The sequence below is a fragment of the Pholis gunnellus genome (genome assembly GCF_910591455.1).
Source record: "Pholis gunnellus genome assembly, chromosome: 23".
In the NCBI taxonomy this organism is placed as follows: domain Eukaryota; kingdom Metazoa; phylum Chordata; class Actinopteri; order Perciformes; family Pholidae; genus Pholis; species Pholis gunnellus.
In genome coordinates, this window is record NC_136550.1 from 13,610,000 (window position 1) to 13,633,276 (window position 23,277).

The 23,277-nt window shown below is 42.7% G+C and overlaps 2 protein-coding genes across 2 annotated transcripts in view; both read right to left on the reverse strand.

Moving 5' to 3' along the window:
* Window positions 1–19,460, reverse strand: part of zanl (zonadhesin, like) — a gene marked incomplete at its 5' end in the record, with an annotated part of 51,985 nt that extends 32,525 nt beyond the window's left edge. Inside the window, 30 exon segments of the mRNA XM_079184637.1 lie at window positions 378–539; window positions 5,850–6,029; window positions 6,263–6,401; window positions 6,540–6,733; window positions 8,225–8,366; window positions 8,617–8,755; window positions 8,934–9,062; window positions 9,275–9,423; window positions 10,119–10,363; window positions 10,705–10,846; window positions 10,997–11,190; window positions 11,295–11,534; window positions 11,769–11,907; window positions 12,044–12,237; window positions 13,729–13,870; window positions 14,091–14,229; window positions 14,408–14,536; window positions 14,749–14,897; window positions 15,594–15,838; window positions 16,180–16,321; window positions 16,471–16,707; window positions 16,710–16,921; window positions 17,006–17,111; window positions 17,197–17,294; window positions 17,375–17,542; window positions 17,694–17,846; window positions 17,942–18,026; window positions 18,526–18,791; window positions 18,955–19,104; window positions 19,457–19,460. Coding sequence (XP_079040763.1) covers window positions 378–539; window positions 5,850–6,029; window positions 6,263–6,401; window positions 6,540–6,733; window positions 8,225–8,366; window positions 8,617–8,755; window positions 8,934–9,062; window positions 9,275–9,423; window positions 10,119–10,363; window positions 10,705–10,846; window positions 10,997–11,190; window positions 11,295–11,534; window positions 11,769–11,907; window positions 12,044–12,237; window positions 13,729–13,870; window positions 14,091–14,229; window positions 14,408–14,536; window positions 14,749–14,897; window positions 15,594–15,838; window positions 16,180–16,321; window positions 16,471–16,707; window positions 16,710–16,921; window positions 17,006–17,111; window positions 17,197–17,294; window positions 17,375–17,542; window positions 17,694–17,846; window positions 17,942–18,026; window positions 18,526–18,791; window positions 18,955–19,104; window positions 19,457–19,460 — 4,813 coding nt within the window.
* LOC306714496 (zonadhesin-like) lies at window positions 751–5,740 on the reverse strand (the record flags this gene model as incomplete). The annotated part of the gene is made up of 9 exons (XM_079184539.1): window positions 751–930; window positions 1,069–1,262; window positions 2,754–2,895; window positions 3,172–3,310; window positions 3,489–3,617; window positions 3,830–3,978; window positions 4,674–4,918; window positions 5,260–5,401; window positions 5,552–5,740. Coding segments are annotated over 9 exons (1,509 nt in total), but the record flags the coding sequence as incomplete, so codon positions are not given.
* Window positions 19,461–23,277: the final 3,817 nt, after the last annotated feature.

A 23,277-nucleotide genomic window follows, 5' to 3' on the forward strand; every position in this document is an offset into this window, starting at 1 on the left:
TGTAATTTAATAATTACAATTATATATTTTTACGAAACAGGAATGTATACATATGGGTTTACTAACAAGGATATCTGACCTCATAATAGTTATTCTGGTCATCCAAACAGCCACATTTTTCCAATGGGACACAGCGCCGTCCCTTGAAGACAAACCCTGGTTTGCAGAAGCAGCCACTGATACAGGAGCCAGAACAGTTGGTGGAAGGTTCCATACAGGTGGGGATACAAGCTGGACCACATTCTACATACTCTGCATCAGGAGGGCATGGTTCTGTACAGCAGAAAGAATAATAAATTGGTAGATGGGCAAAATAAATGTAAGAAAGAATTGAAAAATGTAATAAAGAAATAAATGTTGATAAGGACTTGTCATACTTGTTGGCTTTGGTGTAGTTGGTCCAGGAGTTGTGGGTTTAGGAGTAGTTGGTCTAGGAGTTGTTGGTTTAGGTGTAGTCGGGCCTGGAGTTGATGGTTTAGGTGTAGTCGGGACAGGAGTTGATGGTTTAGGTGTGGATGGACCGCAACTCATTACCCCATCTTCCCCCAAACTTCTAGCTTTGTTGCTCGGTTATGATCATACTGAACCCAAATAGGGGCCCAGTAGTCGTTACCCCCCTTATTCCCTGACATCTTGTTCCCTTGTAGCTAAATGTATGTATCGTTATGTACACAAATAATTACAGGCCTTATTCTAAAGCCTTACCAGTGTTCAATATGTCTTACTAGTACTTCATAATTCATACCCAGCTCAGTTAATTTGGATGATGGTGCGCTTGGGTGCAAACTTACTTGTGGGGTAGCAGCCCAGCTCTCCGCCCTGGATTTTACACTCCTGCATCGGGGGGCATTCAGTGGGCATGCAGGTAATGAAGGGAGCATCACACCTGCACTTCAGCTGACAGTCCTCCACATAAAACTCGTCTCCAGGCTGACACACACACACACATTTGAGCTGCGTTAGCAGATGAGGAAGCTTAAATTGAAGACTACGATATTCTCACAAAGCACAAATCTCCCACACACGCAGACCATTCCCTGGTGGCTTATCAAACCCACTTCACTGTACCTCGTAATACTGGCCGTTGTGTGCGCAGCCACATGAAGTCTTCTTGACGCACTTGCCGGCGCTCAGGACGTAACCCGGATCACACACACAGGACTCGGAGCAGGGCCCGCCGCAGGAGGGAGGCTTCCCGGTGCACGTCTCCTGACAGGGGTCTGCACAGGGCTCATAGTGGCTGTTGGGGGGGCAGCTCAGAGCTACAGTAGGGGGGAGGACGGGAGGGTGAAGTCAGTGACAGTGGTGGCAGAGATGTACAGAAACATTTAATGATGTATTATAACCAGCCAGGGTTGCATGCAAAACTATGATGCCAAAATGAATTTAAACTATTAATAATTGTACAAAACTGCATTAACATGGCAGATTGTAACTACTTGGCCTAAAAAAAATAAATGTAGCCTTTATGTATGTAAATTAAAATGTTTAATGTAGTTTTCTAAACTTTGTTCAGGAACGGGACCACGCCCAGAACACAGCTCATTTCCCCCGCACAAGTATTTAAGCTCAACAAACCCGTTCACTTCCTCTTCGACTCTGTTCTCTCATTCCTCCCCCCCAACCCCGTTTTGTTTTCCTATTTTCTCTCTCTCTTGCAGGATTACAGGAACGACAGGGGACTGCACCGCCAGAGCTTCCGAAGAGTTAGCCCCCATCCTAACAGTCTCCGCTCCCCCTGTTCTTGCCAGCCACCGGACACCAACGGGACGCCAACGGTCCCCCATCGATCGCCTAACCTCCTTTCTACAAACCCTCCTCATTTCTTCTTCCTTGCATCCCTCAATTTCTTCATCCCTACCCTACATCCCTCTACCTCGACCCCTACCCTACATCCCTTCATCTCTGCATCCCTACCCTACATCCCTCTACCCTACACCCCTTCATCCTTCTTCCTCGACCCCTACCCTACATCCCTCTACCTCGAACCCTACCCCACATCCCTTCATCTCTGCATCCCTACCCTACATCCCTTCATCCCTCTACCCTACTCCGCTTCATCCCTCTACCCTTTACCCCTTTCGCTTCCTAATCTAACAATCATTCCGTTACGCAATAAACCTCTCGAAACTCATAATGTTATTGGCGTGGTCCTTGTTAGTTAAAGTTAAATTATCCTTTTGCTGAGAAAGGAGTCACTTCCTGCTCAGGTTGATAACATGCTTTTACTCCGAGTCCTTCAACTAAAACCAAACTTGCACCAGTCTGAACATTTTTGGCCAATTGGAATTGATTTCTTATTCTGGGATGCTTGACAAATACGAGTCCAGATCGAACTAGAACTGCCGCCTCTCTGTTTTACGTCTCCGCCAACCAGCCAAATTGCAGTTTACATCCATACATTATTTTTTCTCATTAGACATTAGAGTGAAATTGTCATAGTTAGCTCATATCAATTGTTGAAAATGTGTTTTGTGACGTCACAGTGACCTTTCACCAACAAATTCTATCTAGTTCATCCTTGAGCCCAAGTGGATGTTTGGACAGAATTTGAAGAAGTTTCCAAGGCGTTCCTGAAATATCACATTCACAAGAATGGTATGGATGGACGGACAGACGGACAACCCAAAAAAACGCATAATAATAACCTTACTGAGCCTTGAGAAGGGGCTCCCTAGTTGCCCATCCTGCCCTCCCTACATCCCTCCATCCATCTATCATTTTCTCCATCAGATCTTTCACCCAACACTCACGGCAGAAGGTTTCATTCCTCCAGGGTCCGATGTTCACCCCGCGGTCCTGGCATTCGTTGACGTAGGCCTCTATGGCTTCGCACAGAATGGGCTTGGCTCCATCCAGCTCACACAGGTCAAAGACACAGTCCCTGAAGTAATTCTGAACACACACACGCAAACACACAGTTCGTTAAGTTACAATGCCTTAGTCTGTCTCCATCGTCAACCAGAAATTGTAATTTCTGCCTCTTATTTTAATGCAATTTTCTTGATGACATCGAAAGTTGGAACTGCTTCGTATTAGTGAGTACTGTATAGGCCTGTGTATGTGTGTGTGTCTGTGTGTGTGTGTGTGTGTGTGTGTGTGTGTGTGTGTGTGTGTGTGTGTGTGTGTGTGTGTGTGTGTGTGTGTGTGTGTGTGAGTGAAGTGACTTACATTTGGGTTGACTTTGCGGTGGCACACAGCGAAGGGACCCTTTTTGTCCAGCAGGATGCCGCAGTATCCTGAGCTCTCATACAGTTCCTGCTCTCCTTCGTCACACTCAGGGATGGTGGTGTTGGGTTTTTTGTTACACCTGTCAACACAGACAGTTAGTTAGAGAAGCTCCGTGTGTTGTTTGTTAGTTTTTCTCCCCCTAGCAATTCTAACAAAGGGTTGATTGATGTGTACCTATTTGTTGAGAATGGAATAAATACATCAAAATGGCATTCAAATATACAATCAATCATAAAAACAAATCCAATGCGACTCACTCTGGATCGGTGTTCCAGCTGTGTCCAAAGTCATTGGCATTGTTGGTCAATGATCCATTTGGTTTACGGAAGTCATCTTTGGAATCTCCATCGTAATCTCCACACATTCCACACAGTTTGTTCTGATAGCTGCAAGAAAATCTGCAAGTTAGTGATTTGAGGAGGTGAAAAAGCAACAATTCAGTCCAAGAGTTTGTGACTTGTTTTCATTCACAGTGTGTGACACAGTGTGTTTTCACTGATTATCAGACTTTGTCAGCATCACGCCAAAATCTCCATTGAAAATAGTTTTGTCCGTGGAGCCGGGGTAAGAATGTAAAGTTCAGTCTTTCTTTACTCACTCTTTGATTACTTTGATGTCCATGAAGTGGTTTCCATCATAACGAACAGTCACACCAAAGTTCATGGATACAGTGTAGTGCTTTCCTGACTTGAACACAGAGACACCGGGGGCCGGAGTCACTGGCAGGTTAACATTGGTTCCGTTCACCTGTGCGGGGAAAAGCAAGTGCAAATAAGATAATGAGTGATGACTGAGGAAACAGAAACAACGATTAAAAACTCTCTATGTATAGAATCTCAAACTGCAATTAGCAATTGAAACAGTGTATTTTCTGCAGAGAATTCACATGATTTATGGACATTAGCTCTGGTAAATATGTCATAGATATGAAAATAGTTTGATGGTTGTCACCCTGAAACCCTGTCTCCTTCAAAATGTGGTTCCTATACAATTTAACAGCATTCTCAATTATGTTTCTAGGGAAATATATATTTTCCCAGATTACGGTTGCATTTTTAAACACATGGTTAACTCAATTTGAAATACAACAAAACTACTTTGTTAGGTGTATTAAGACATTGCTTGGCTTCAAGGTATGGACGTAAATTAAAATATCAACATCAATTTCTGGTTTGACACGGGACGTGATCAGCGGCCTCCTGGGTTAAAGTCCGGTGTTTGTTCCCCACAACCTCCTCCATACAGGGTTTACGTGGACTATGATTAGAAAGGTATTTGTGATACATCTAAAACAACTGTAATCTGGGAGAAAATATTTTTCTCTCGAAATGTGATTGACAATGCAGTTTTGTTGTACAGGAACGCACATTTCAGGAGACCAGGCTGCACCCTGTCATACTGTCTGTTAAAAAACATAGTTAGTTTCTCCCCTCATTTATTACCTGCACAGTGCCACCTTTGAGGATGGAGATCTTCACCGTGTGTACATATACATGCACGGCCTTCACATAGGAGATTTTGGGATTGTTAAAACGATGTTCGTTGTCCGCATGGACCTCAAAGTGTGGCAGAGTCGTTTCATTGCAGGGTCGAGACATCAAGTAGCTGCAGTTGCCCATGAAGTTGTATTTGCGTTTGTCAAAGGTGGTGTAGTGGGGATCACCACTCGCTATGCATGTGGATGTACCTACGGTATGAGAAACGGTATGTTAGCAGTTATTTTGTTAATGCTAAAAAGTGATAAAACAGTAGCACAAGTAGAAAAGAGTCATGAAGTCTGCACGCTCACTCAGTAATGTCAGTTACACAGCAACATCTAACATTTTCTAAAATTAGCTAAAGGAATCTTTTAGCTAAGATACACCAGAACTAGTATCGCTGTAGCAGCACATTTATTTTTATTTTTGACTGACTTGTGTGTGGAGCCGAAGGGAACAGTTTGAAACACTTTTGCCTTCAGATGTGGTCGGACGACTGCAAGTACCATTTGTTGTAGCAATTCCTTGACAATTTATCAGATATTATTACCTTTAGGATAGCAGCCTGCAACACCATTCGCCTCGCGACACTCTTCAGTGGGGTCACACGAGTTGTCAACACATTCCAAAGTGTAGTTCCCTGCACAGCGACACAGCTTTGAGCAGCCATCTCCAAATATAATCTCGCCAGGCTAAAACAGAATTGAACAAAGGATCAACCATGAGTACCGTGTGTCACTAGAACTACATAGTACAACCTTCTTGTAATTTAATAATTACAATTATATATTTTTACGAAACAGGAATGTATACATATGGGTTTACTAACAAGGATATCTGACCTCATAATAGTTATTCTGGTCATCCAAACAGCCACATTTTTCCAATGGGACACAGCGCCGTCCCTTGAAGACAAACCCTGGTTTGCAGAAGCAGCCACTGATACAGGAGCCAGAACAGTTGGTGGAAGGTTCCATACAGGTGGGGATACAAGCTGGACCACATTCTACATACTCTGCATCAGGAGGGCATGGTTCTGTACAGCAGAAAGAATAATAAATTGGTAGATGGGCAAAATAAATGTAAGAAAGAATTGAAAAATGTAATAAAGAAATAAATGTTGATAAGGACTTGTCATACTTGTTGGCTTTGGTGTAGTTGGTCCAGGAGTTGTGGGTTTAGGAGTAGTTGGTCTAGGAGTTGTTGGTTTAGGTGTAGTCGGGCCTGGAGTTGATGGTTTAGGTGTAGTCGGGACAGGAGTTGATGGTTTAGGTGTGGATGGACCGCAACTCATTACCCCATCTTCCCCCAAACTTCTAGCTTTGTTGCTCGGTTATGATCATACTGAACCCAAATAGGGGCCCAGTAGTCGTTACCCCCTTATTCCCTGACATCTTGTTCCCTTGTAGCTAAATGTATGTATCGTTATGTACACAAATAATTACAGGCCTTATTCTAAAGCCTTACCAGTGTTCAATATGTCTTACTAGTACTTCATAATTCATACCCAGCTCAGTTAATTTGGATGATGGTGCGCTTGGGTGCAAACTTACTTGTGGGGTAGCAGCCCAGCTCTCCGCCCTGGATTTTACACTCCTGCATCGGGGGGCATTCAGTGGGCATGCAGGTAATGAAGGGAGCATCACACCTGCACTTCAGCTGACAGTCCTCCACATAAAACTCGTCTCCAGGCTGACACACACACACACATTTGAGCTGCGTTAGCAGATGAGGAAGCTTAAATTGAAGACTACGATATTCTCACAAAGCACAAATCTCCCACACACGCAGACCATTCCCTGGTGGCTTATCAAACCCACTTCACTGTACCTCGTAATACTGGCCGTTGTGTGCGCAGCCACATGAAGTCTTCTTGACGCACTTGCCGGCGCTCAGGACGTAACCCGGATCACACACACAGGACTCGGAGCAGGGCCCGCCGCAGGAGGGAGGCTTCCCGGTGCACGTCTCCTGACAGGGGTCTGCACAGGGCTCATAGTGGCTGTTGGGGGGGCAGCTCAGAGCTACAGTAGGGGGGAGGACGGGAGGGTGAAGTCAGTGACAGTGGTGGCAGAGATGTACAGAAACATTTAATGATGTATTATAACCAGCCAGGGTTGCATGCAAAACTATGATGCCAAAATGAATTTAAACTATTAATAATTGTACAAAACTGCATTAACATGGCAGATTGTAACTACTTGGCCTAAAAAAAATAAATGTAGCCTTTATGTATGTAAATTAAAATGTTTAATGTAGTTTTCTAAACTTTGTTCAGGAACGGGACCACGCCCAGAACACAGCTCATTTCCCCCGCACAAGTATTTAAGCTCAACAAACCCGTTCACTTCCTCTTCGACTCTGTTCTCTCATTCCTCCCCCCCAACCCCGTTTTGTTTTCCTATTTTCTCTCTCTCTTGCAGGATTACAGGAACGACAGGGGACTGCACCGCCAGAGCTTCCGAAGAGTTAGCCCCCATCCTAACAGTCTCTGCTCCCCCTGTTCTTGCCAGCCACCGGACACCAACGGGACGCCAACGGTCCCCCATCGATCGCCTAACCTCCTTTCTACAAACCCTCCTCATTTCTTCTTCCTTGCATCCCTCAATTTCTTCATCCCTACCCTACATCCCTCTACCTCGACCCCTACCCTACATCCCTTCATCTCTGCATCCCTACCCTTCATCCCTCTACCCTACACCCCTTCATCCTTCTTCCTCGACCCCTACCCTACATCCCTCTACCTCGACCCCTACCCCACATCCCTTCATCTCTGCATCCCTACCCTACATCCCTTCATCCCTCTACCCTACTCCGCTTCATCCCTCTACCCTTTACCCCTTTCGCTTCCTAATCTAACAATCATTCCGTTACGCAATAAACCTCTCGAAACTCATAATGTTATTGGCGTGGTCCTTGTTAGTTAAAGTTAAATTATCCTTTTGCTGAGAAAGGAGTCACTTCCTGCTCAGGTTGATAACATGCTTTTACTCCGAGTCCTTCAACTAAAACCAAACTTGCACCAGTCTGAACATTTTTGGCCAATTGGAATTGATTTCTTATTCTGGGATGCTTGACAAATACGAGTCCAGATCGAACTAGAACTGCCGCCTCTCTGTTTTACGTCTCCGCCAACCAGCCAAATTGCAGTTTACATCCATACATTATTTTTTCTCATTAGACATTAGAGTGAAATTGTCATAGTTAGCTCATATCAATTGTTGAAAATGTGTTTTGTGACGTCACAGTGACCTTTCACCAACAAATTCTAACTAGTTCATCCTTGAGCCCAAGTGGATGTTTGGACAGAATTTGAAGAAGTTTCCAAGGCGTTCCTGAAATATCACATTCACAAGAATGGTATGGATGGACGGACAGACGGACAACCCAAAAAAACGCATAATAATAACCTTACTGAGCCTTGAGAAGGGGCTCCCTAGTTGCCCATCCTGCCCTCCCTACATCCCTCCATCCATCTATCATTTTCTCCATCAGATCTTTCACCCAACACTCACGGCAGAAGGTTTCATTCCTCCAGGGTCCGATGTTCACCCCGCGGTCCTGGCATTCGTTGACGTAGGCCTCTATGGCTTCGCACAGAATGGGCTTGGCTCCATCCAGCTCACACAGGTCAAAGACACAGTCCCTGAAGTAATTCTGAACACACACACGCAAACACACAGTTCGTTAAGTTACAATGCCTTAGTCTGTCTCCATCGTCAACCAGAAATTGTAATTTCTGCCTCTTATTTTAATGCAATTTTCTTGATGACATCGAAAGTTGGAACTGCTTCGTATTAGTGAGTACTGTATAGGCCTGTGTATGTGTGTGTGTCTGTGTGTGTGTGTGTGTGTGTGTGTGTGTGTGTGTGTGTGTGTGTGTGTGTGTGTGAGTGAAGTGACTTACATTTGGGTTGACTTTGCGGTGGCACACAGCGAAGGGACCCTTTTTGTCCAGCAGGATGCCGCAGTATCCTGAGCTCTCATACAGTTCCTGCTCTCCTTCGTCACACTCAGGGATGGTGGTGTTGGGTTTTTTGTTACACCTGTCAACACAGACAGTTAGTTAGAGAAGCTCCGTGTGTTGTTTGTTAGTTTTTCTCCCCCTAGCAATTCTAACAAAGGGTTGATTGATGTGTACCTATTTGTTGAGAATGGAATAAATACATCAAAATGGCATTCAAATATACAATCAATCATAAAAACAAATCCAATGCGACTCACTCTGGATCGGTGTTCCAGCTGTGTCCAAAGTCATTGGCATTGTTGGTCAATGATCCATTTGGTTTACGGAAGTCATCTTTGGAATCTCCATCGTAATCTCCACACATTCCACACAGTTTGTTCTGATAGCTGCAAGAAAATCTGCAAGTTAGTGATTTGAGGAGGTGAAAAAGCAACAATTCAGTCCAAGAGTTTGTGACTTGTTTTCATTCACAGTGTGTGACACAGTGTGTTTTCACTGATTATCAGACTTTGTCAGCATCACGCCAAAATCTCCATTGAAAATAGTTTTGTCCGTGGAGCCGGGGTAAGAATGTAAAGTTCAGTCTTTCTTTACTCACTCTTTGATTACTTTGATGTCCATGAAGTGGTTTCCATCATAACGAACAGTCACACCAAAGTTCATGGATACAGTGTAGTGCTTTCCTGACTTGAACACAGAGACACCGGGGGCCGGAGTCACTGGCAGGTTAACATTGGTTCCGTTCACCTGTGCGGGGAAAAGCAAGTGCAAATAAGATAATGAGTGATGACTGAGGAAACAGAAACAACGATTAAAAACTCTCTATGTATAGAATCTCAAACTGCAATTAGCAATTGAAACAGTGTATTTTCTGCAGAGAATTCACATGATTTATGGACATTAGCTCTGGTAAATATGTCATAGATATGAAAATAGTTTGATGGTTGTCACCCTGAAACCCTGTCTCCTTCAAAATGTGGTTCCTATACAATTTAACAGCATTCTCAATTATGTTTCTAGGGAAATATATATTTTCCCAGATTACGGTTGCATTTTTAAACACATGGTTAACTCAATTTGAAATACAACAAAACTACTTTGTTAGGTGTATTAAAACATTGTTTGGCTTCAAGGTATGGACGTAAATTAAAATATCAACATCAATTTCTGGTTTGACACGGGACGTGATCAGCGGCCTCCTGGGTTAAAGTCCGGTGTTTGTTCCCCACAACCTCCTCCATACAGGGTTTACGTGGACTATGATTAGAAAGGTATTTGTGATACATCTAAAACAACTGTAATCTGGGAGAAAATATTTTTCTCTCGAAATGTGATTGACAATGCAGTTTTGTTGTACAGGAACGCACATTTCAGGAGACCAGGCTGCACCCTGTCATACTGTCTGTTAAAAAACATAGTTAGTTTCTCCCCTCATTTATTACCTGCACAGTGCCACCTTTGAGGATGGAGATCTTCACCGTGTGTACATATACATGCACGGCCTTCACATAGGAGATTTTGGGATTGTTAAAACGATGTTCGTTGTCCGCATGGACCTCAAAGTGTGGCAGAGTCGTTTCATTGCAGGGTCGAGACATCAAGTAGCTGCAGTTGCCCATGAAGTTGTATTTGCGTTTGTCAAAGGTGGTGTAGTGGGGATCACCACTCGCTATGCATGTGGATGTACCTACGGTATGAGAAACGGTATGTTAGCAGTTATTTTGTTAATGCTAAAAAGTGATAAAACAGTAGCACAAGTAGAAAAGAGTCATGAAGTCTGCACGCTCACTCAGTAATGTCAGTTACACAGCAACATCTAACATTTTCTAAAATTAGCTAAAGGAATCTTTTAGCTAAGATACACCAGAACTAGTATCGCTGTAGCAGCACATTTATTTTTATTTTTGACTGACTTGTGTGTGGAGCCGAAGGGAACAGTTTGAAACACTTTTGCCTTCAGATGTGGTCGGACGACTGCAAGTACCATTTGTTGTAGCAATTCCTTGACAATTTATCAGATATTATTACCTTTAGGATAGCAGCCTGCGACACCATTCGCCTCGCGACACTCTTCAGTGGGGTCACACGAGTTGTCAACACATTCCAAAGTGTAGTTCCCTGCACAGCGACACAGCTTTGAGCAGCCATCTCCAAATATAATCTCGCCAGGCTAAAACAGAATTGAACAAAGGATCAACCATGAGTACCGTGTGTCACTAGAACTACATAGTACAACCTTCTTGTAATTTAATAATTACAATTATATATTTTTACGAAACAGGAATGTATACATATGGGTTTACTAACAAGGATATCTGACCTCATAATAGTTATTCTGGTCATCCAAACAGCCACATTTTTCCAATGGGACACAGCGCCGTCCCTTGAAGACAAACCCTGGTTTGCAGAAGCAGCCACTGATACAGGAGCCAGAACAGTTGGTGGAAGGTTCCATACAGGTGGGGATACAAGCTGGACCACATTCTACATACTCTGCATCAGGAGGGCATGGTTCTGTACAGCAGAAAGAATAATAAATTGGTAGATAGGCAAAATAAATGTAAGAAAGAATTGAAAAATTGAATAAAGAAATAAATGTTGATAAGGACTTGTCATACTTGTTGGCTTTGGTGTAGTTGGTCCAGGAGTTGTGGGTTTAGGAGTAGTTGGTCTAGGAGTTGTTGGTTTAGGTGTAGTCGGGCCTGGAGTTGATGGTTTAGGTGTAGTCGGGACAGGAGTTGATGGTTTAGGTGTGGATGGACCAGGAGTTGTTGGTTTAGGTGTAGTCGGGACAGGAGTTGATGGTTTAGGTGTGGATGGACCGCAACTCATTACCCCATCTTCCCCCAAACTTCTAGCTTTGTTGCTCGGTTATGATCATACTGAACCCAAATAGGGGCCCAGTAGTCGTTACCCCCCTTATTCCCTGACATCTTGTTCCCTTGTAGCTAAATGTATGTATCGTTATGTACACAAATAATTACAGGCCTTATTCTAAAGCCTTACCAGTGTTCAATATGTCTTACTAGTACTTCATAATTCCTACCCAGCTCAGTTAATTTGGATGATGGTGCGCTTGGGTGCAAACTTACTTGTGGGGTAGCAGCCCAGCTCTCCGCCCTGGATTTTACACTCCTGCATCGGGGGGCATTCAGTGGGCATGCAGGTAATGAAGGGAGCATCACACCTGCACTTCAGCTGACAGTCCTCCACATAAAACTCGTCTCCAGGCTGACACACACACACATTTGAGCTGCGTTAGCAGATGAGGAAGCTTAAATTGAAGACTACGATATTCTCACAAAGCACAAATCTCCCACACACGCAGACCATTCCCTGGTGGCTTATCAAACCCACTTCACTGTACCTCGTAATACTGGCCGTTGTGTGCGCAGCCACATGAAGTCTTCTTGACGCACTTGCCGGCGCTCAGGACGTAGCCCGGATCACACACACAGGACTCGGAGCAGGGCCCGCCGCAGGAGGGAGGCTTCCCGGTGCACGTCTCCTGACAGGGGTCTGCACAGGGCTCATAGTGGCTGTTGGGGGGGCAGCTCAGAGCTACAGTAGGGGGGAGGACGGGAGGGTGAAGTCAGTGACAGTGGTGGCAGAGATGTACAGAAACATTTAATGATGTATTATAACCAGCCAGGGTTGCATGCAAAACTATGATGCCAAAATGAATTTAAACTATTAATAATTGTACAAAACTGCATTAACATGGCAGATTGTAACTACTTGGCCTAAAAAAAATAAATGTAGCCTTTATGTATGTAAATTAAAATGTTTAATGTAGTTTTCTAAACTTTGTTCAGGAACGGGACCACGCCCAGAACACAGCTCATTTCCCCCGCACAAGTATTTAAGCTCAACAAACCCGTTCACTTCCTCTTCGACTCTGTTCTCTCATTCCTCCCCCCCAACCCCGTTTTGTTTTCCTATTTTCTCTCTCTCTTGCAGGATTACAGGAACGACAGGGGACTGCACCGCCAGAGCTTCCGAAGAGTTAGCCCCCATCCTAACAGTCTCCGCTCCCCCTGTTCTTGCCAGCCACCGGACACCAACGGGACACCAACGGTCCCCCATCGATCGCCTAACCTCCTTTCTACAAACCCTCCTCATTTCTTCTTCCTTGCATCCCTCAATTTCTTCATCCCTACCCTACATCCCTCTACCTCGACCCCTACCCCACATCCCTTCATCTCTGCATCCCTACCCTTCATCCCTCTACCCTACACCCCTTCATCCTTCTTCCTCGACCCCTACCCTACATCCCTCTACCTCGACCCCTACCCCACATCCCTTCATCTCTGCATCCCTACCCTACATCCCTTCATCCCTCTACCCTACTCCGCTTCATCCCTCTACCCTTTACCCCTTCCGCTTCCTAATCTAACAATCATTCCGTTACGCAATAAACCTCTCGAAACTCATAATGTTATTGGCGTGGTCCTTGTTAGTTAAAGTTAAATTATCCTTTTGCTGAGAAAGGAGTCACTTCCTGCTCAGGTTGATAACATGCTTTTACTCCGAGTCCTTCAACTAAAACCAAACTTGCACCAGTCTGAACATTTTTGGCCAATTGGAATTGATTTCTTATTCTGGGATGCTTGACATATACGAGTCCAGATCGAACTAGAACTGCCGCCTCTCTGTTTTACGTCTCCGCCAACCAGCCAAATTGCAGTTTACATCCATACATTATTTTTTCTCATTAGACATTAGAGTGAAATTGTCATAGTTAGCTCATATCAATTGTTGAAAATGTGTTTTGTGACGTCACAGTGACCTTTCACCAACAAATTCTAACTAGTTCATCCTTGAGCCCAAGTGGATGTTTGGACAGAATTTGAAGAAGTTTCCAAGGCGTTCCTGAAATATCACATTCACAAGAATGGTATGGATGGACGGACAGACGGACAACCCAAACAAACGCATAATAATAACCTTACTGAGCCTTGAGAAGGGGCTCCCTAGTTGCCCATCCTGCCCTCCCTACATCCCTCCATCCATCTATCATTTTCTCCATCAGATCTTTCACCCAACACTCACGGCAGAAGGTTTCATTCCTCCAGGGTCCGATGTTCACCCCGCGGTCCTGGCATTCGTTGACGTAGGCCTCTATGGCTTCGCACAGAATGGGCTTGGCTCCATCCAGCTCACACAGGTCAAAGACACAGTCCCTGAAGTAATTCTGAACACACACACGCAAACACACAGTTCGTTAAGTTACAATGCCTTAGTCTGTCTCCATCGTCAACCAGAAATTGTAATTTCTGTGTCTTATTTTAATGCAATTTTCTTGATGACATCGAAAGTTGGAACTGCTTCGTATTAGTGAGCACTGTATAGGCCTGTGTATGTGTGTGTGTGTGTGTGTGTGTGTGTGTGTGTGTGTGAGTGAAGTGACTTACATTTGGGTTGACTTTGCGGTGGCACACAGCGAAGGGACCCTTTTTGTCCAGCAGGATGCCGCAGTATCCTGAGCTCTCATACAGTTCCTGCTCTCCTTCGTCACACTCAGGGATGGTGGTGTTGGGTTTTTTGTTACACCTGTCAACACAGACAGTTAGTTAGAGAAGCTCCGTGTGTTGTTTGTTAGTTTTTCTCCCCCTAGCAATTCTAACAAAGGGTTGATTGATGTGTACCTATTTGTTGAGAATGGAATAAATACATCAAAATGGCATTCAAATATACAATCAATCATAAAAACAAATCCAATGCGACTCACTCTGGATCGGTGTTCCAGCTGTGTCCAAAGTCATTGGCATTGTTGGTCAATGATCCATTTGGTTTACGGAAGTCATCTTTGGAATCTCCATCGTAATCTCCACACATTCCACACAGTTTGTTCTGATAGCTGCAAGAAAATCTGCAAGTTAGTGATTTGAGGAGGTGAAAAAGCAACAATTCAGTCCAAGAGTTTGTGACTTGTTTTCATTCACAGTGTGTGACACAGTGTGTTTTCACTGATTATCAGACTTTGTCAGCATCACGCCAAAATCTCCATTGAAAATAGTTTTGTCCGTGGAGCCGGGGTAAGAATGTAAAGTTCAGTCTTTCTTTACTCACTCTTTGATTACTTTGATGTCCATGAAGTGGTTTCCATCATAACGAACAGTCACACCAAAGTTCATGGATACAGTGTAGTGCTTTCCTGACTTGAACACAGAGACACCGGGGGCCGGAGTCACTGGCAGGTTAACATTGGTTCCGTTCACCTGTGCGGGGAAAAGCAAGTGCAAATAAGATAATGAGTGATGACTGAGGAAACAGAAACAAAGATTAAAAACTCTCTATGTATAGAATCTCAAACTGCAATTAGCAATTGAAACAGTGTATTTTCTGCAGAGAATTCACATGATTTATGGACATTAGCTCTGGTAAATATGTCATAGATATGAAAATAGTTTGATGGTTGTCACCCTGAAACCCTGTCTCCTTCAAAATGTGGTTCCTATACAATTTAACAGCATTCTCAATTATGTTTCTAGGGAAATATATATTTTCCCAGATTACGGTTGCATTTTTTAAACACATGGTTAACTCAATTTGAAATACAACAAAACTACTTTGTTAGGTGTATTAAGACATTGCTTGGCTTCAAGGTATGGACGTAAATTAAAATATCAACATCAATTTCTGGTTTGACACGGGACGTGATCAGCGGCCTCCTGGGTTAAAGTCCGGTGTTTGTTCCCCACAACCTCCTCCATACAGGGTTTACGTGGACTATGATTAGAAAGGTATTTGTGATACATCTAAAACAACTGTAATCTGGGAGAAAATATTTTTCTCTCGAAATGTGATTGACAATGCAGTTTTGTTGTACAGGAACGCACATTTCAGGAGACCAGGCTGCACCCTGTCATACTGTCTGTTAAAAAACATAGTTAGTTTCTCCCCTCATTTATTACCTGCACAGTGCCACCTTTGAGGATGGAGATCTTCACCGTGTGTACATATACATGCACGGCCTTCACATACGAGATTTTGGGATTGTTAAAACGATGTTCGTTGTCCGCATGGACCTCAAAGTGTGGCAGAGTCGTTTCATTGCAGGGTCGAGACATCAAGTAGCTGCAGTTGCCCATGAAGTTATATTTGCGTTTGTCAAAGGTGGTGTAGTGGGGATCACCACTCGCTATGCATGTGGATGTACCTACGGTATGAGAAACGGTATGTTAGCAGTTATTTTGTTAATGCTAAAAAGTGATAAAACAGTAGCACAAGTAGAGAAGAGTCATGAAGTCTGCACGCTCACTCAGTAATGTCAGTTACACAGCAACATCTAACATTTTCTAACATTAGCTAAAAGAATCTTTTTGCTAAGATACACCAGAACTAGTATCGCTGTAGCAGCACATTTATTTTTATTTTTGACTGACTTGTGTGTGGAGCCGAAGGGAACAGTTTGAAACACTTTTGCCTTCAGATGTGGTCGGACGACTGCAAGTACCATTTGTTGTAGCAATTCCTTGACAATTTATCAGATATTATTACCTTTAGGATAGCAGCCTGCAACACCATTCGCCTCGCGACACTCTTCAGTGGGGTCACACGAGTTGTCAACACATTCCAAAGTGTAGTTCCCTGCACAGCGACACAGCTTTGAGCAGCCATCTCCAAATATAATCTCGCCAGGCTAAAACAGAATTGAACAAAGGATCAACCATGAGTACCGTGTGTCACTAGAACTACATAGTACAACCTTCTTGTAATTTAATAATTACAATTATATATTTTTACTAAACAGGAATGTATACATATGAGTTACTAACAAGGATATCTGACCTCATAATAGTTATTCTGGTCATCCAAACAGCCACATTTTTCCAATGGGACACAGCGCCGTCCCTTGAAGACAAACCCTGGTTTGCAGAAGCAGCCACTGATACAGGAGCCAGAACAGTTGGTGGAAGGTTCCATACAGGTGGGGATACAAGCTGGACCACATTCTACATACTCTGCATCAGGAGGGCATGGTTCTGTACAGCAGAAAGAATAATAAATTGGTAGATGGGCAAAATAAATGTAAGAAAGAATTGAAAAATTGAATAAAGAAATAAATGTTGATAAGGACTTGTCATACTTGTTGGCTTTGGTGTAGTTGGTCCAGGAGTTGTGGGTTTAGGAGTAGTTGGTCTAGGAGTTGTTGGTTTAGGTGTAGTCGGGCCTGGAGTTGATGGTTTAGGTGTGGTTGGTCCTGGAGTTGTTACCGGTGGTAGAGGAGTTGTTGGCTGAACTATAAATGAAAAATAAAGAGTTTCTTTTGAAAACACCTGTCATTGACACAGCATATGCATATGTTTATGATGCAGAGAATAACTTGAATTCCCTCTGTTCAGTTTCTCACCTTTGCAGGTCATGACACACACAGCATCAACTGCAATATCGGTTTTAGGAGTTTCTCCAAAGGTACCCACGATCACAAACTGAAATACATAAAAATGGGACAAGAAAGTTAATGTAAACCTATGCACATACACAGAAACAGATATTGTTCTGTCTAGTATTTACCTGAATGGCAGCAGCTCCCAAGTACTGGACCTCTGCGGGCTTCCAGCCCTGACCCTGGTTACCCCTTACAGTGTAGAGAGCAGATCCAAGGCTTCCACCTGGTAAACAGAAAAACAAATTCAAACAAAACGTTTGTTTTCCTGTCTGTATGGACATTACGATAAATGCAATTGTTTACCTGTGGTGATGGTGTGGACGCTGAGCTCCATGGTGGTGCTTGTGCCGTACAAGTAGTAGTGGAAGGTGAGCTCCAGACATCCAGTGGAGGAGGTTATTAGAGTACTTTTGATCTGAGACTTGGCTCCAGGGATAGCCTCGATAGAATCCATCAACATGTATGAGCCCACTATGTATGCAAGGATCAAAATAAACAATTGTCATGTTGGTAAGAATAAATCTAAATCAAATCAATTGAAGTATATGGCCAAATTCATACAAAGTCAATAAAAAGTGTGTTGACATTTTTTTAAGTTAGCAAAAACAGAAAAACCACATACATCCAGGTTTGGAGAAGTCATCATCAGGCCCGGTGCCTTCAGTGTTAGATGCCCCAGGCCACTGTTCAAAGCCAAATATATCAGGATTCTCAGCGTGAGACGTCCACCCACACAACTCACCAGAAAGGTCAAAATCACAGCCAGACACACAAGCTGTGAACAAAACATTTGGACAGTCAGTGATACAGCAATTTGTGTTTGTGCCATGGTGTGTGAGTGTGTGAGTGTGTGAGTGTGTGTAAATTTACCGGGACATGCTCCTTCAGTGATGACGATGTTGTCCAGAGCTGTGTCACAGGAAGAACTGAAGCCTCTCTCAGCCTCAAACACAATCTATAGACACAGAGCATACGTTATCCTACATGATAAAAATACAGCAATTCTACTTTGCACATGGGTTGTAGATTAATTTCAGTTTTGTAATCTGGTTAGATTGAATTAATTATTGTGGCAATTAACTCAGTTAGTCAGTTGTAGCTCATTTAGCCCAAAGCTATAGTTTTTCTTTCACAAAACAGTTAGTGTGTTTCCATCCATTGTTTTCTTTTTCCGGTTTAATTAGTGATTTTAGAAATAGCAATGTATTGGGGTCCTGGGCGACCCCAGTCAAAAGCAATCAATTTAGCATATGCAGCTTTAATAGATGGAACTATTTATTGAGTTCATGTTTGCTATTGGTCCCAATTTAAAGTCTGTGCATTAGGAATGTCTGTCAAAGCCATCCAGACTTAATTGGGGGGAAACCCTAGACAAGTGTATTTGAAAAATGATTTAGAAGAATTAACTTTTAAGAAAGAATGAACTTTTTGTTAGAATATTGCATGACACTCACAGTGACGCTCTGACTGCTGGGTTTGGACACGGTGACAGAGCCCTTCAGCCAGGATGGACTCTGGATACCCGTCTTCTTCCAGACCTCCTCATCACCGGTGGGCTTCTTGGCCAGAACACTCAACACATTCTTACTGTCTGATCCGTACATGTAGTATCGGAACTGGACACAGATCTGAGAGGCCGATGATGAGAGGGCAGGGCTCAGCAGACGCGCTTTCTTTCCATTAGCAACATTGTCACCCTCATGGTAGATATAGTAGCCCGCTGCAGACAGATTGAGACAAAAGAAGACGTGTATTGAGTCATAATTTAGTGTTTCCATCTTAAAACTCTCAATTAACCTCAATCATGGCCTGGCCACCACTATTGGTTACACTATTTGTACAGAAATGAGATATTTCAGATAAACCAGGCATTCAGGACTGACCTCCATCAGGGTAGTCTCCACTGGGGCCAGTATCGGGTGTCGGGGTTGAACCTGTGTGTCGGGTCCAGTCACCGTCGTCTGTGGTGTCCTGACTGAACCTGCAGAATGGTTCACTGTCCTGGTTAAAGTCACAGGAAGTCAGCACTACAGCTGCAGAAACACAAACACGACACAGGGAGATAGACAAATGGATATCGCAGAGGTCAATAACAGCAATTGATATAATTTACCACCAAAACAATCCATGGTCATTGCAATGAATTATTTAATGCAGCTATGAGCAAGATCTCGCTTTTTGAGATTCTGGGCCAATACAAGATGAGTGGTTCTAAAAAAAATGATGGATCGATGAGAATAGGTTTGGTTCCAGAAGAGTCTTGCTGAAGTCCCACGAGTTGTAAAATCCCTAATATATACTGTACATTGCAGAATAGATGCAGAAGACCTGAGTAATTTAAAACACTGAGGTCTAGCCATCCAGGCTCTGCATCCAAAGCTGTACCCATTTATCTTTATCGACCCATAACCTCAACAACCTCCATCAATCCATCTGTAAGCTTATTGCTGTGATGACAACACAAAGACACACACTTTAAATAATGTTGAATCTGATCTTGGCAATGTCCTCAAGTTTGGAAATATAATGCCAGCATCTATACTGGTGTAACTCATTGGAAAATAGCAAATATAACATTTAGAATAATATCCATTCACTAATCATTATTTTTTTAATAGCCACATCTTTTATTTTATTCCCCTTTATTTTATTCTGTATTTCATTTATTTTCAGTTTTAGCTCAAAGGATCTAATTTGGCATCAGTGTGTGTTCTATTGGAAGAAACTTGACAACAAACAAACTTATTGGTTCAAGGTGGAATAATAAGTCCCGCCTCCTTCACTCAGGTTAGAGAGACGCAGTCTGATGTGACGCAAGCAGAGCAAGGAGGGAGAAATGATGGAGTGACATTACACACGAAACATTACTTGTACTTGATGTAAAAACTATTTGAGCATTTAAGAGTTCAGTCAGCTATTAAAACGACCCAGAGAACACCGGACCATCATTTCATTATTTTATTTTCTCGGTGAGTTACAAACATCAAAGCACTTGCGGTTTACGGCGCATTAGCCACACGCTACTAGCTCTGTGAGTTAGCATAGCCCTCGCGGTGCTTTAGCCACTGAGTTGTAGTGCAAATTTAATATAATGCAGCATTTCTCTAACTGTAGAAGCGAATGAGAATATTTGTGTGTAATATTAGTATGTGTGTTATTTACACTGTGTGAATTTTTAGAATTTCCCAGTCTATGAAGCTAATTAAACTCTGTATGTTACCGTGCTGCTGCTGTGCAGTGACCACAAGGTGTCAGTATTGTGACAGGGAAGCTTAAGTTCACATTACGAGCCACCCGTGGGGGCACCTGGATTCAGGACCCTTACGGTTCTTCACCGGCCCTGCTGTCCGTGTGGTAGGAGTGAGGCCTCAAAGAACAATCAACCATAACGTTCTTCTTATTTTTGCGAGGAGAATTATTTGATTTTATTTAGGGTGCATCCACTTTCAAGACAGTTCAAACAGAATAAGATTGAATGCTGTTCTATTAAATGTGTGTCATTACAATGATCTCGCTGTAAACCTCTGTGTTCTGTTTACTCATTTACTCGATTACTGTTCATCACCCCTCCTTATGAATCCAGACACTGGTCCAGTGTGCACTTACCTCAGAGGTGGGTTACACTAGCTTACCCACCGTTTCTTAGAGGGAGTGAATTTTTTATAGTGCTCTCAAAGCTCTGAGTGAGGACTGATATCCCCCTGTAGAGTTCTGTGTGTGTGTGTGTCTGATCTGTGTTAACACATCTGCACAGTGTTAATGTGTTTGTATGTTATGGATAGTGAAGAAAAGGAGCTGTAAAGAGGTACGGTCCACGTCCATGCTGAGGACAGTATGGTGGAGTCACATGTCATGCTACTGTCTCAGCGCTGTGTGAGCATGCCATCCAACTTCTACAAATAATCAGATTTAGATTCTAGAAAATACACAGGATTTATTACATGATGAAAACCAACATACCATCTCTCTGTGTTTTCTGCAGGCTGTAAAAGAGAGAGAGAGAGAGAGAGAGAGAGAGAGAGAGAGACATGAACAGATTCAGGTTTGTTTGTAAAGTTTGGTTAAAAGCACCTTGTTTGTCTTCATTGATATCCAAAACATTACCACGGACAAATTAGTAATTCAAATACTTTAAGGATCCCCTCTATGGTTGTATGAGGTAGATCCAGATACACAAAGATAAATGTACCGCTGAAATGTAAAGTGTAGATTTATCTCAAGTCAATAAAAACAAGAGCTTATTTACTCAAATTGGCAACATACAAGCTGCAGTCATCAGCATGAGGCGGTTCCCTTTCCCGTTAATTATAACAGGTTTATATCATCAAAACAAGTAATAACAGGTGTGACCCATGCGTGAGCGTGCGAGAGCCCTGTCAGACTTGAGAAACGAGACACTGCTACCATTTATGAGCAGTCGATATGATGTGTAATACTGCATTAGATAATTATTATCTACAATAAAGTCCCCATAAAGTCAGTATTGCTCAAGGCACTGTCTTTATATGGATTTAATATGAATTCACACTCATTCCACAGAACAGCAGTTCCCAACCCGAGGGTCTGGAATCTCAGGAAGACAATTAACAAGATAAGAAAGAAATATATATATTTTTGCAACACAATTTTTTTTTTGTTTAAAATTTAAAATATACACATATATAAAATTAAAATTAAATACAATTCCAGTCCAAACACAGGTAACTCTTCTGAATGAAAGGTGCAATGATACATGCAGAACGCTGAATAACTAGCATTGTTTAAGATTAGTGGATTGACAGAAAAGGAATTATTCACCATTAAAAAAAAAAACATGTATGAAATGTATTGCATTTCATATAATTATAAATTGACGGCTAATTTGAGAATTGTTGGTATGCCAAAATCGTAAATCATGTAACAAGTGATTTGTCATGTTGGATGTGATATTTTTGGGGACTCACCTGTGCTCTGCCTGTCCTCCACATATCCACAAGAGCAGGAATAGAATCTTTAGTGTATCCATGGCTAACTGTTAGTTAGCCGGGAGTAAGACAGAGGGACAGAGCGGAGGACTTTATATAGAGGGCTAAGATGCATGGTGTGAGGGTGGGTGGTGGTGGGGGGGTGGGGGTGGATGCTGAATTCTTGCATTACCTGATGTTGCAAAATGTGTAAATGAGTAACCGTTGGTGATAGGGACAGGGTGTGTTTTGTAGGTGTGTATCTGAGCTTGTGTGTGTGTGTGTGTGCTTTTTGACCTCTCAGCAGTTCACAGGGTGGGTGGGGATGCCCATCAAACACGATATTACAAATCACCAACTTGTACCGTGAGACATTATAGAGCTCATTGTGTAATAAACAGAACACTTTGATCACATGGACACACCTTTTCATGATGTTCTGTATGTTGACGTGTGTGACATGTAAATACAGTAACTTTGTATCCATTTGACTCAAGTCACATATTTGATGACTTTATAAAAAAACACTTGCAACTCGACTTGGACTTAAGCACCAATGACTCTCACTTCACATGGACTTGAGTACTTGTCACCTTCCCTCAGGCCCAAATATTAACAAGTATGATATTTAAAAAGTGTAATTCATTTCCTTTGACTTCATGAATGACTTGGGACTTCAGTGCAAAGACTTACTTGTGAATTGCAAAACCATGATTGGTCCCACCTCATCCCTTTTGGCTTTTGATCAATTTATCCAAACAATTTTATGGTAATTATTATTATTGAAACACAGAAAAAAGATATAGAATGTTAAGTTGTTATTTGAGGCTTCAGACTTTACAGGGTTGAACTGACGAGGCCGTCTTCTGTCTCCGTCTTCGTACATCTTTGTTGCTTTTGTAACGCTGTGTTACTTAAGACACAAATCAAATTGTTAAACTTTGTTTTCCATAGCAACCAGACTGACTTAACTTTCCATGTGTACTTTGATCTCGGGCTCACTCCGTCACCAGTGACGCTCACAATGAGGGTTATCTGTGAAAGTGAGATCTAATCGCTGCCTTTAAGGCCCATGCTGTGGGTTTTAGTGAGAGCCCCTACGTCTTGTAGAAGCTTTTAGACTGACTCTGACTCTGGTTGTTTCACACTCAGAATATCTGACATTTGATATTTGAAGGAATTTGATTGATGTCATGTTTGCACTTCTTGTGTCACACCTTACATTCCTTCACCGTCACAGGAATAAATATTTGTTGTTTTTAG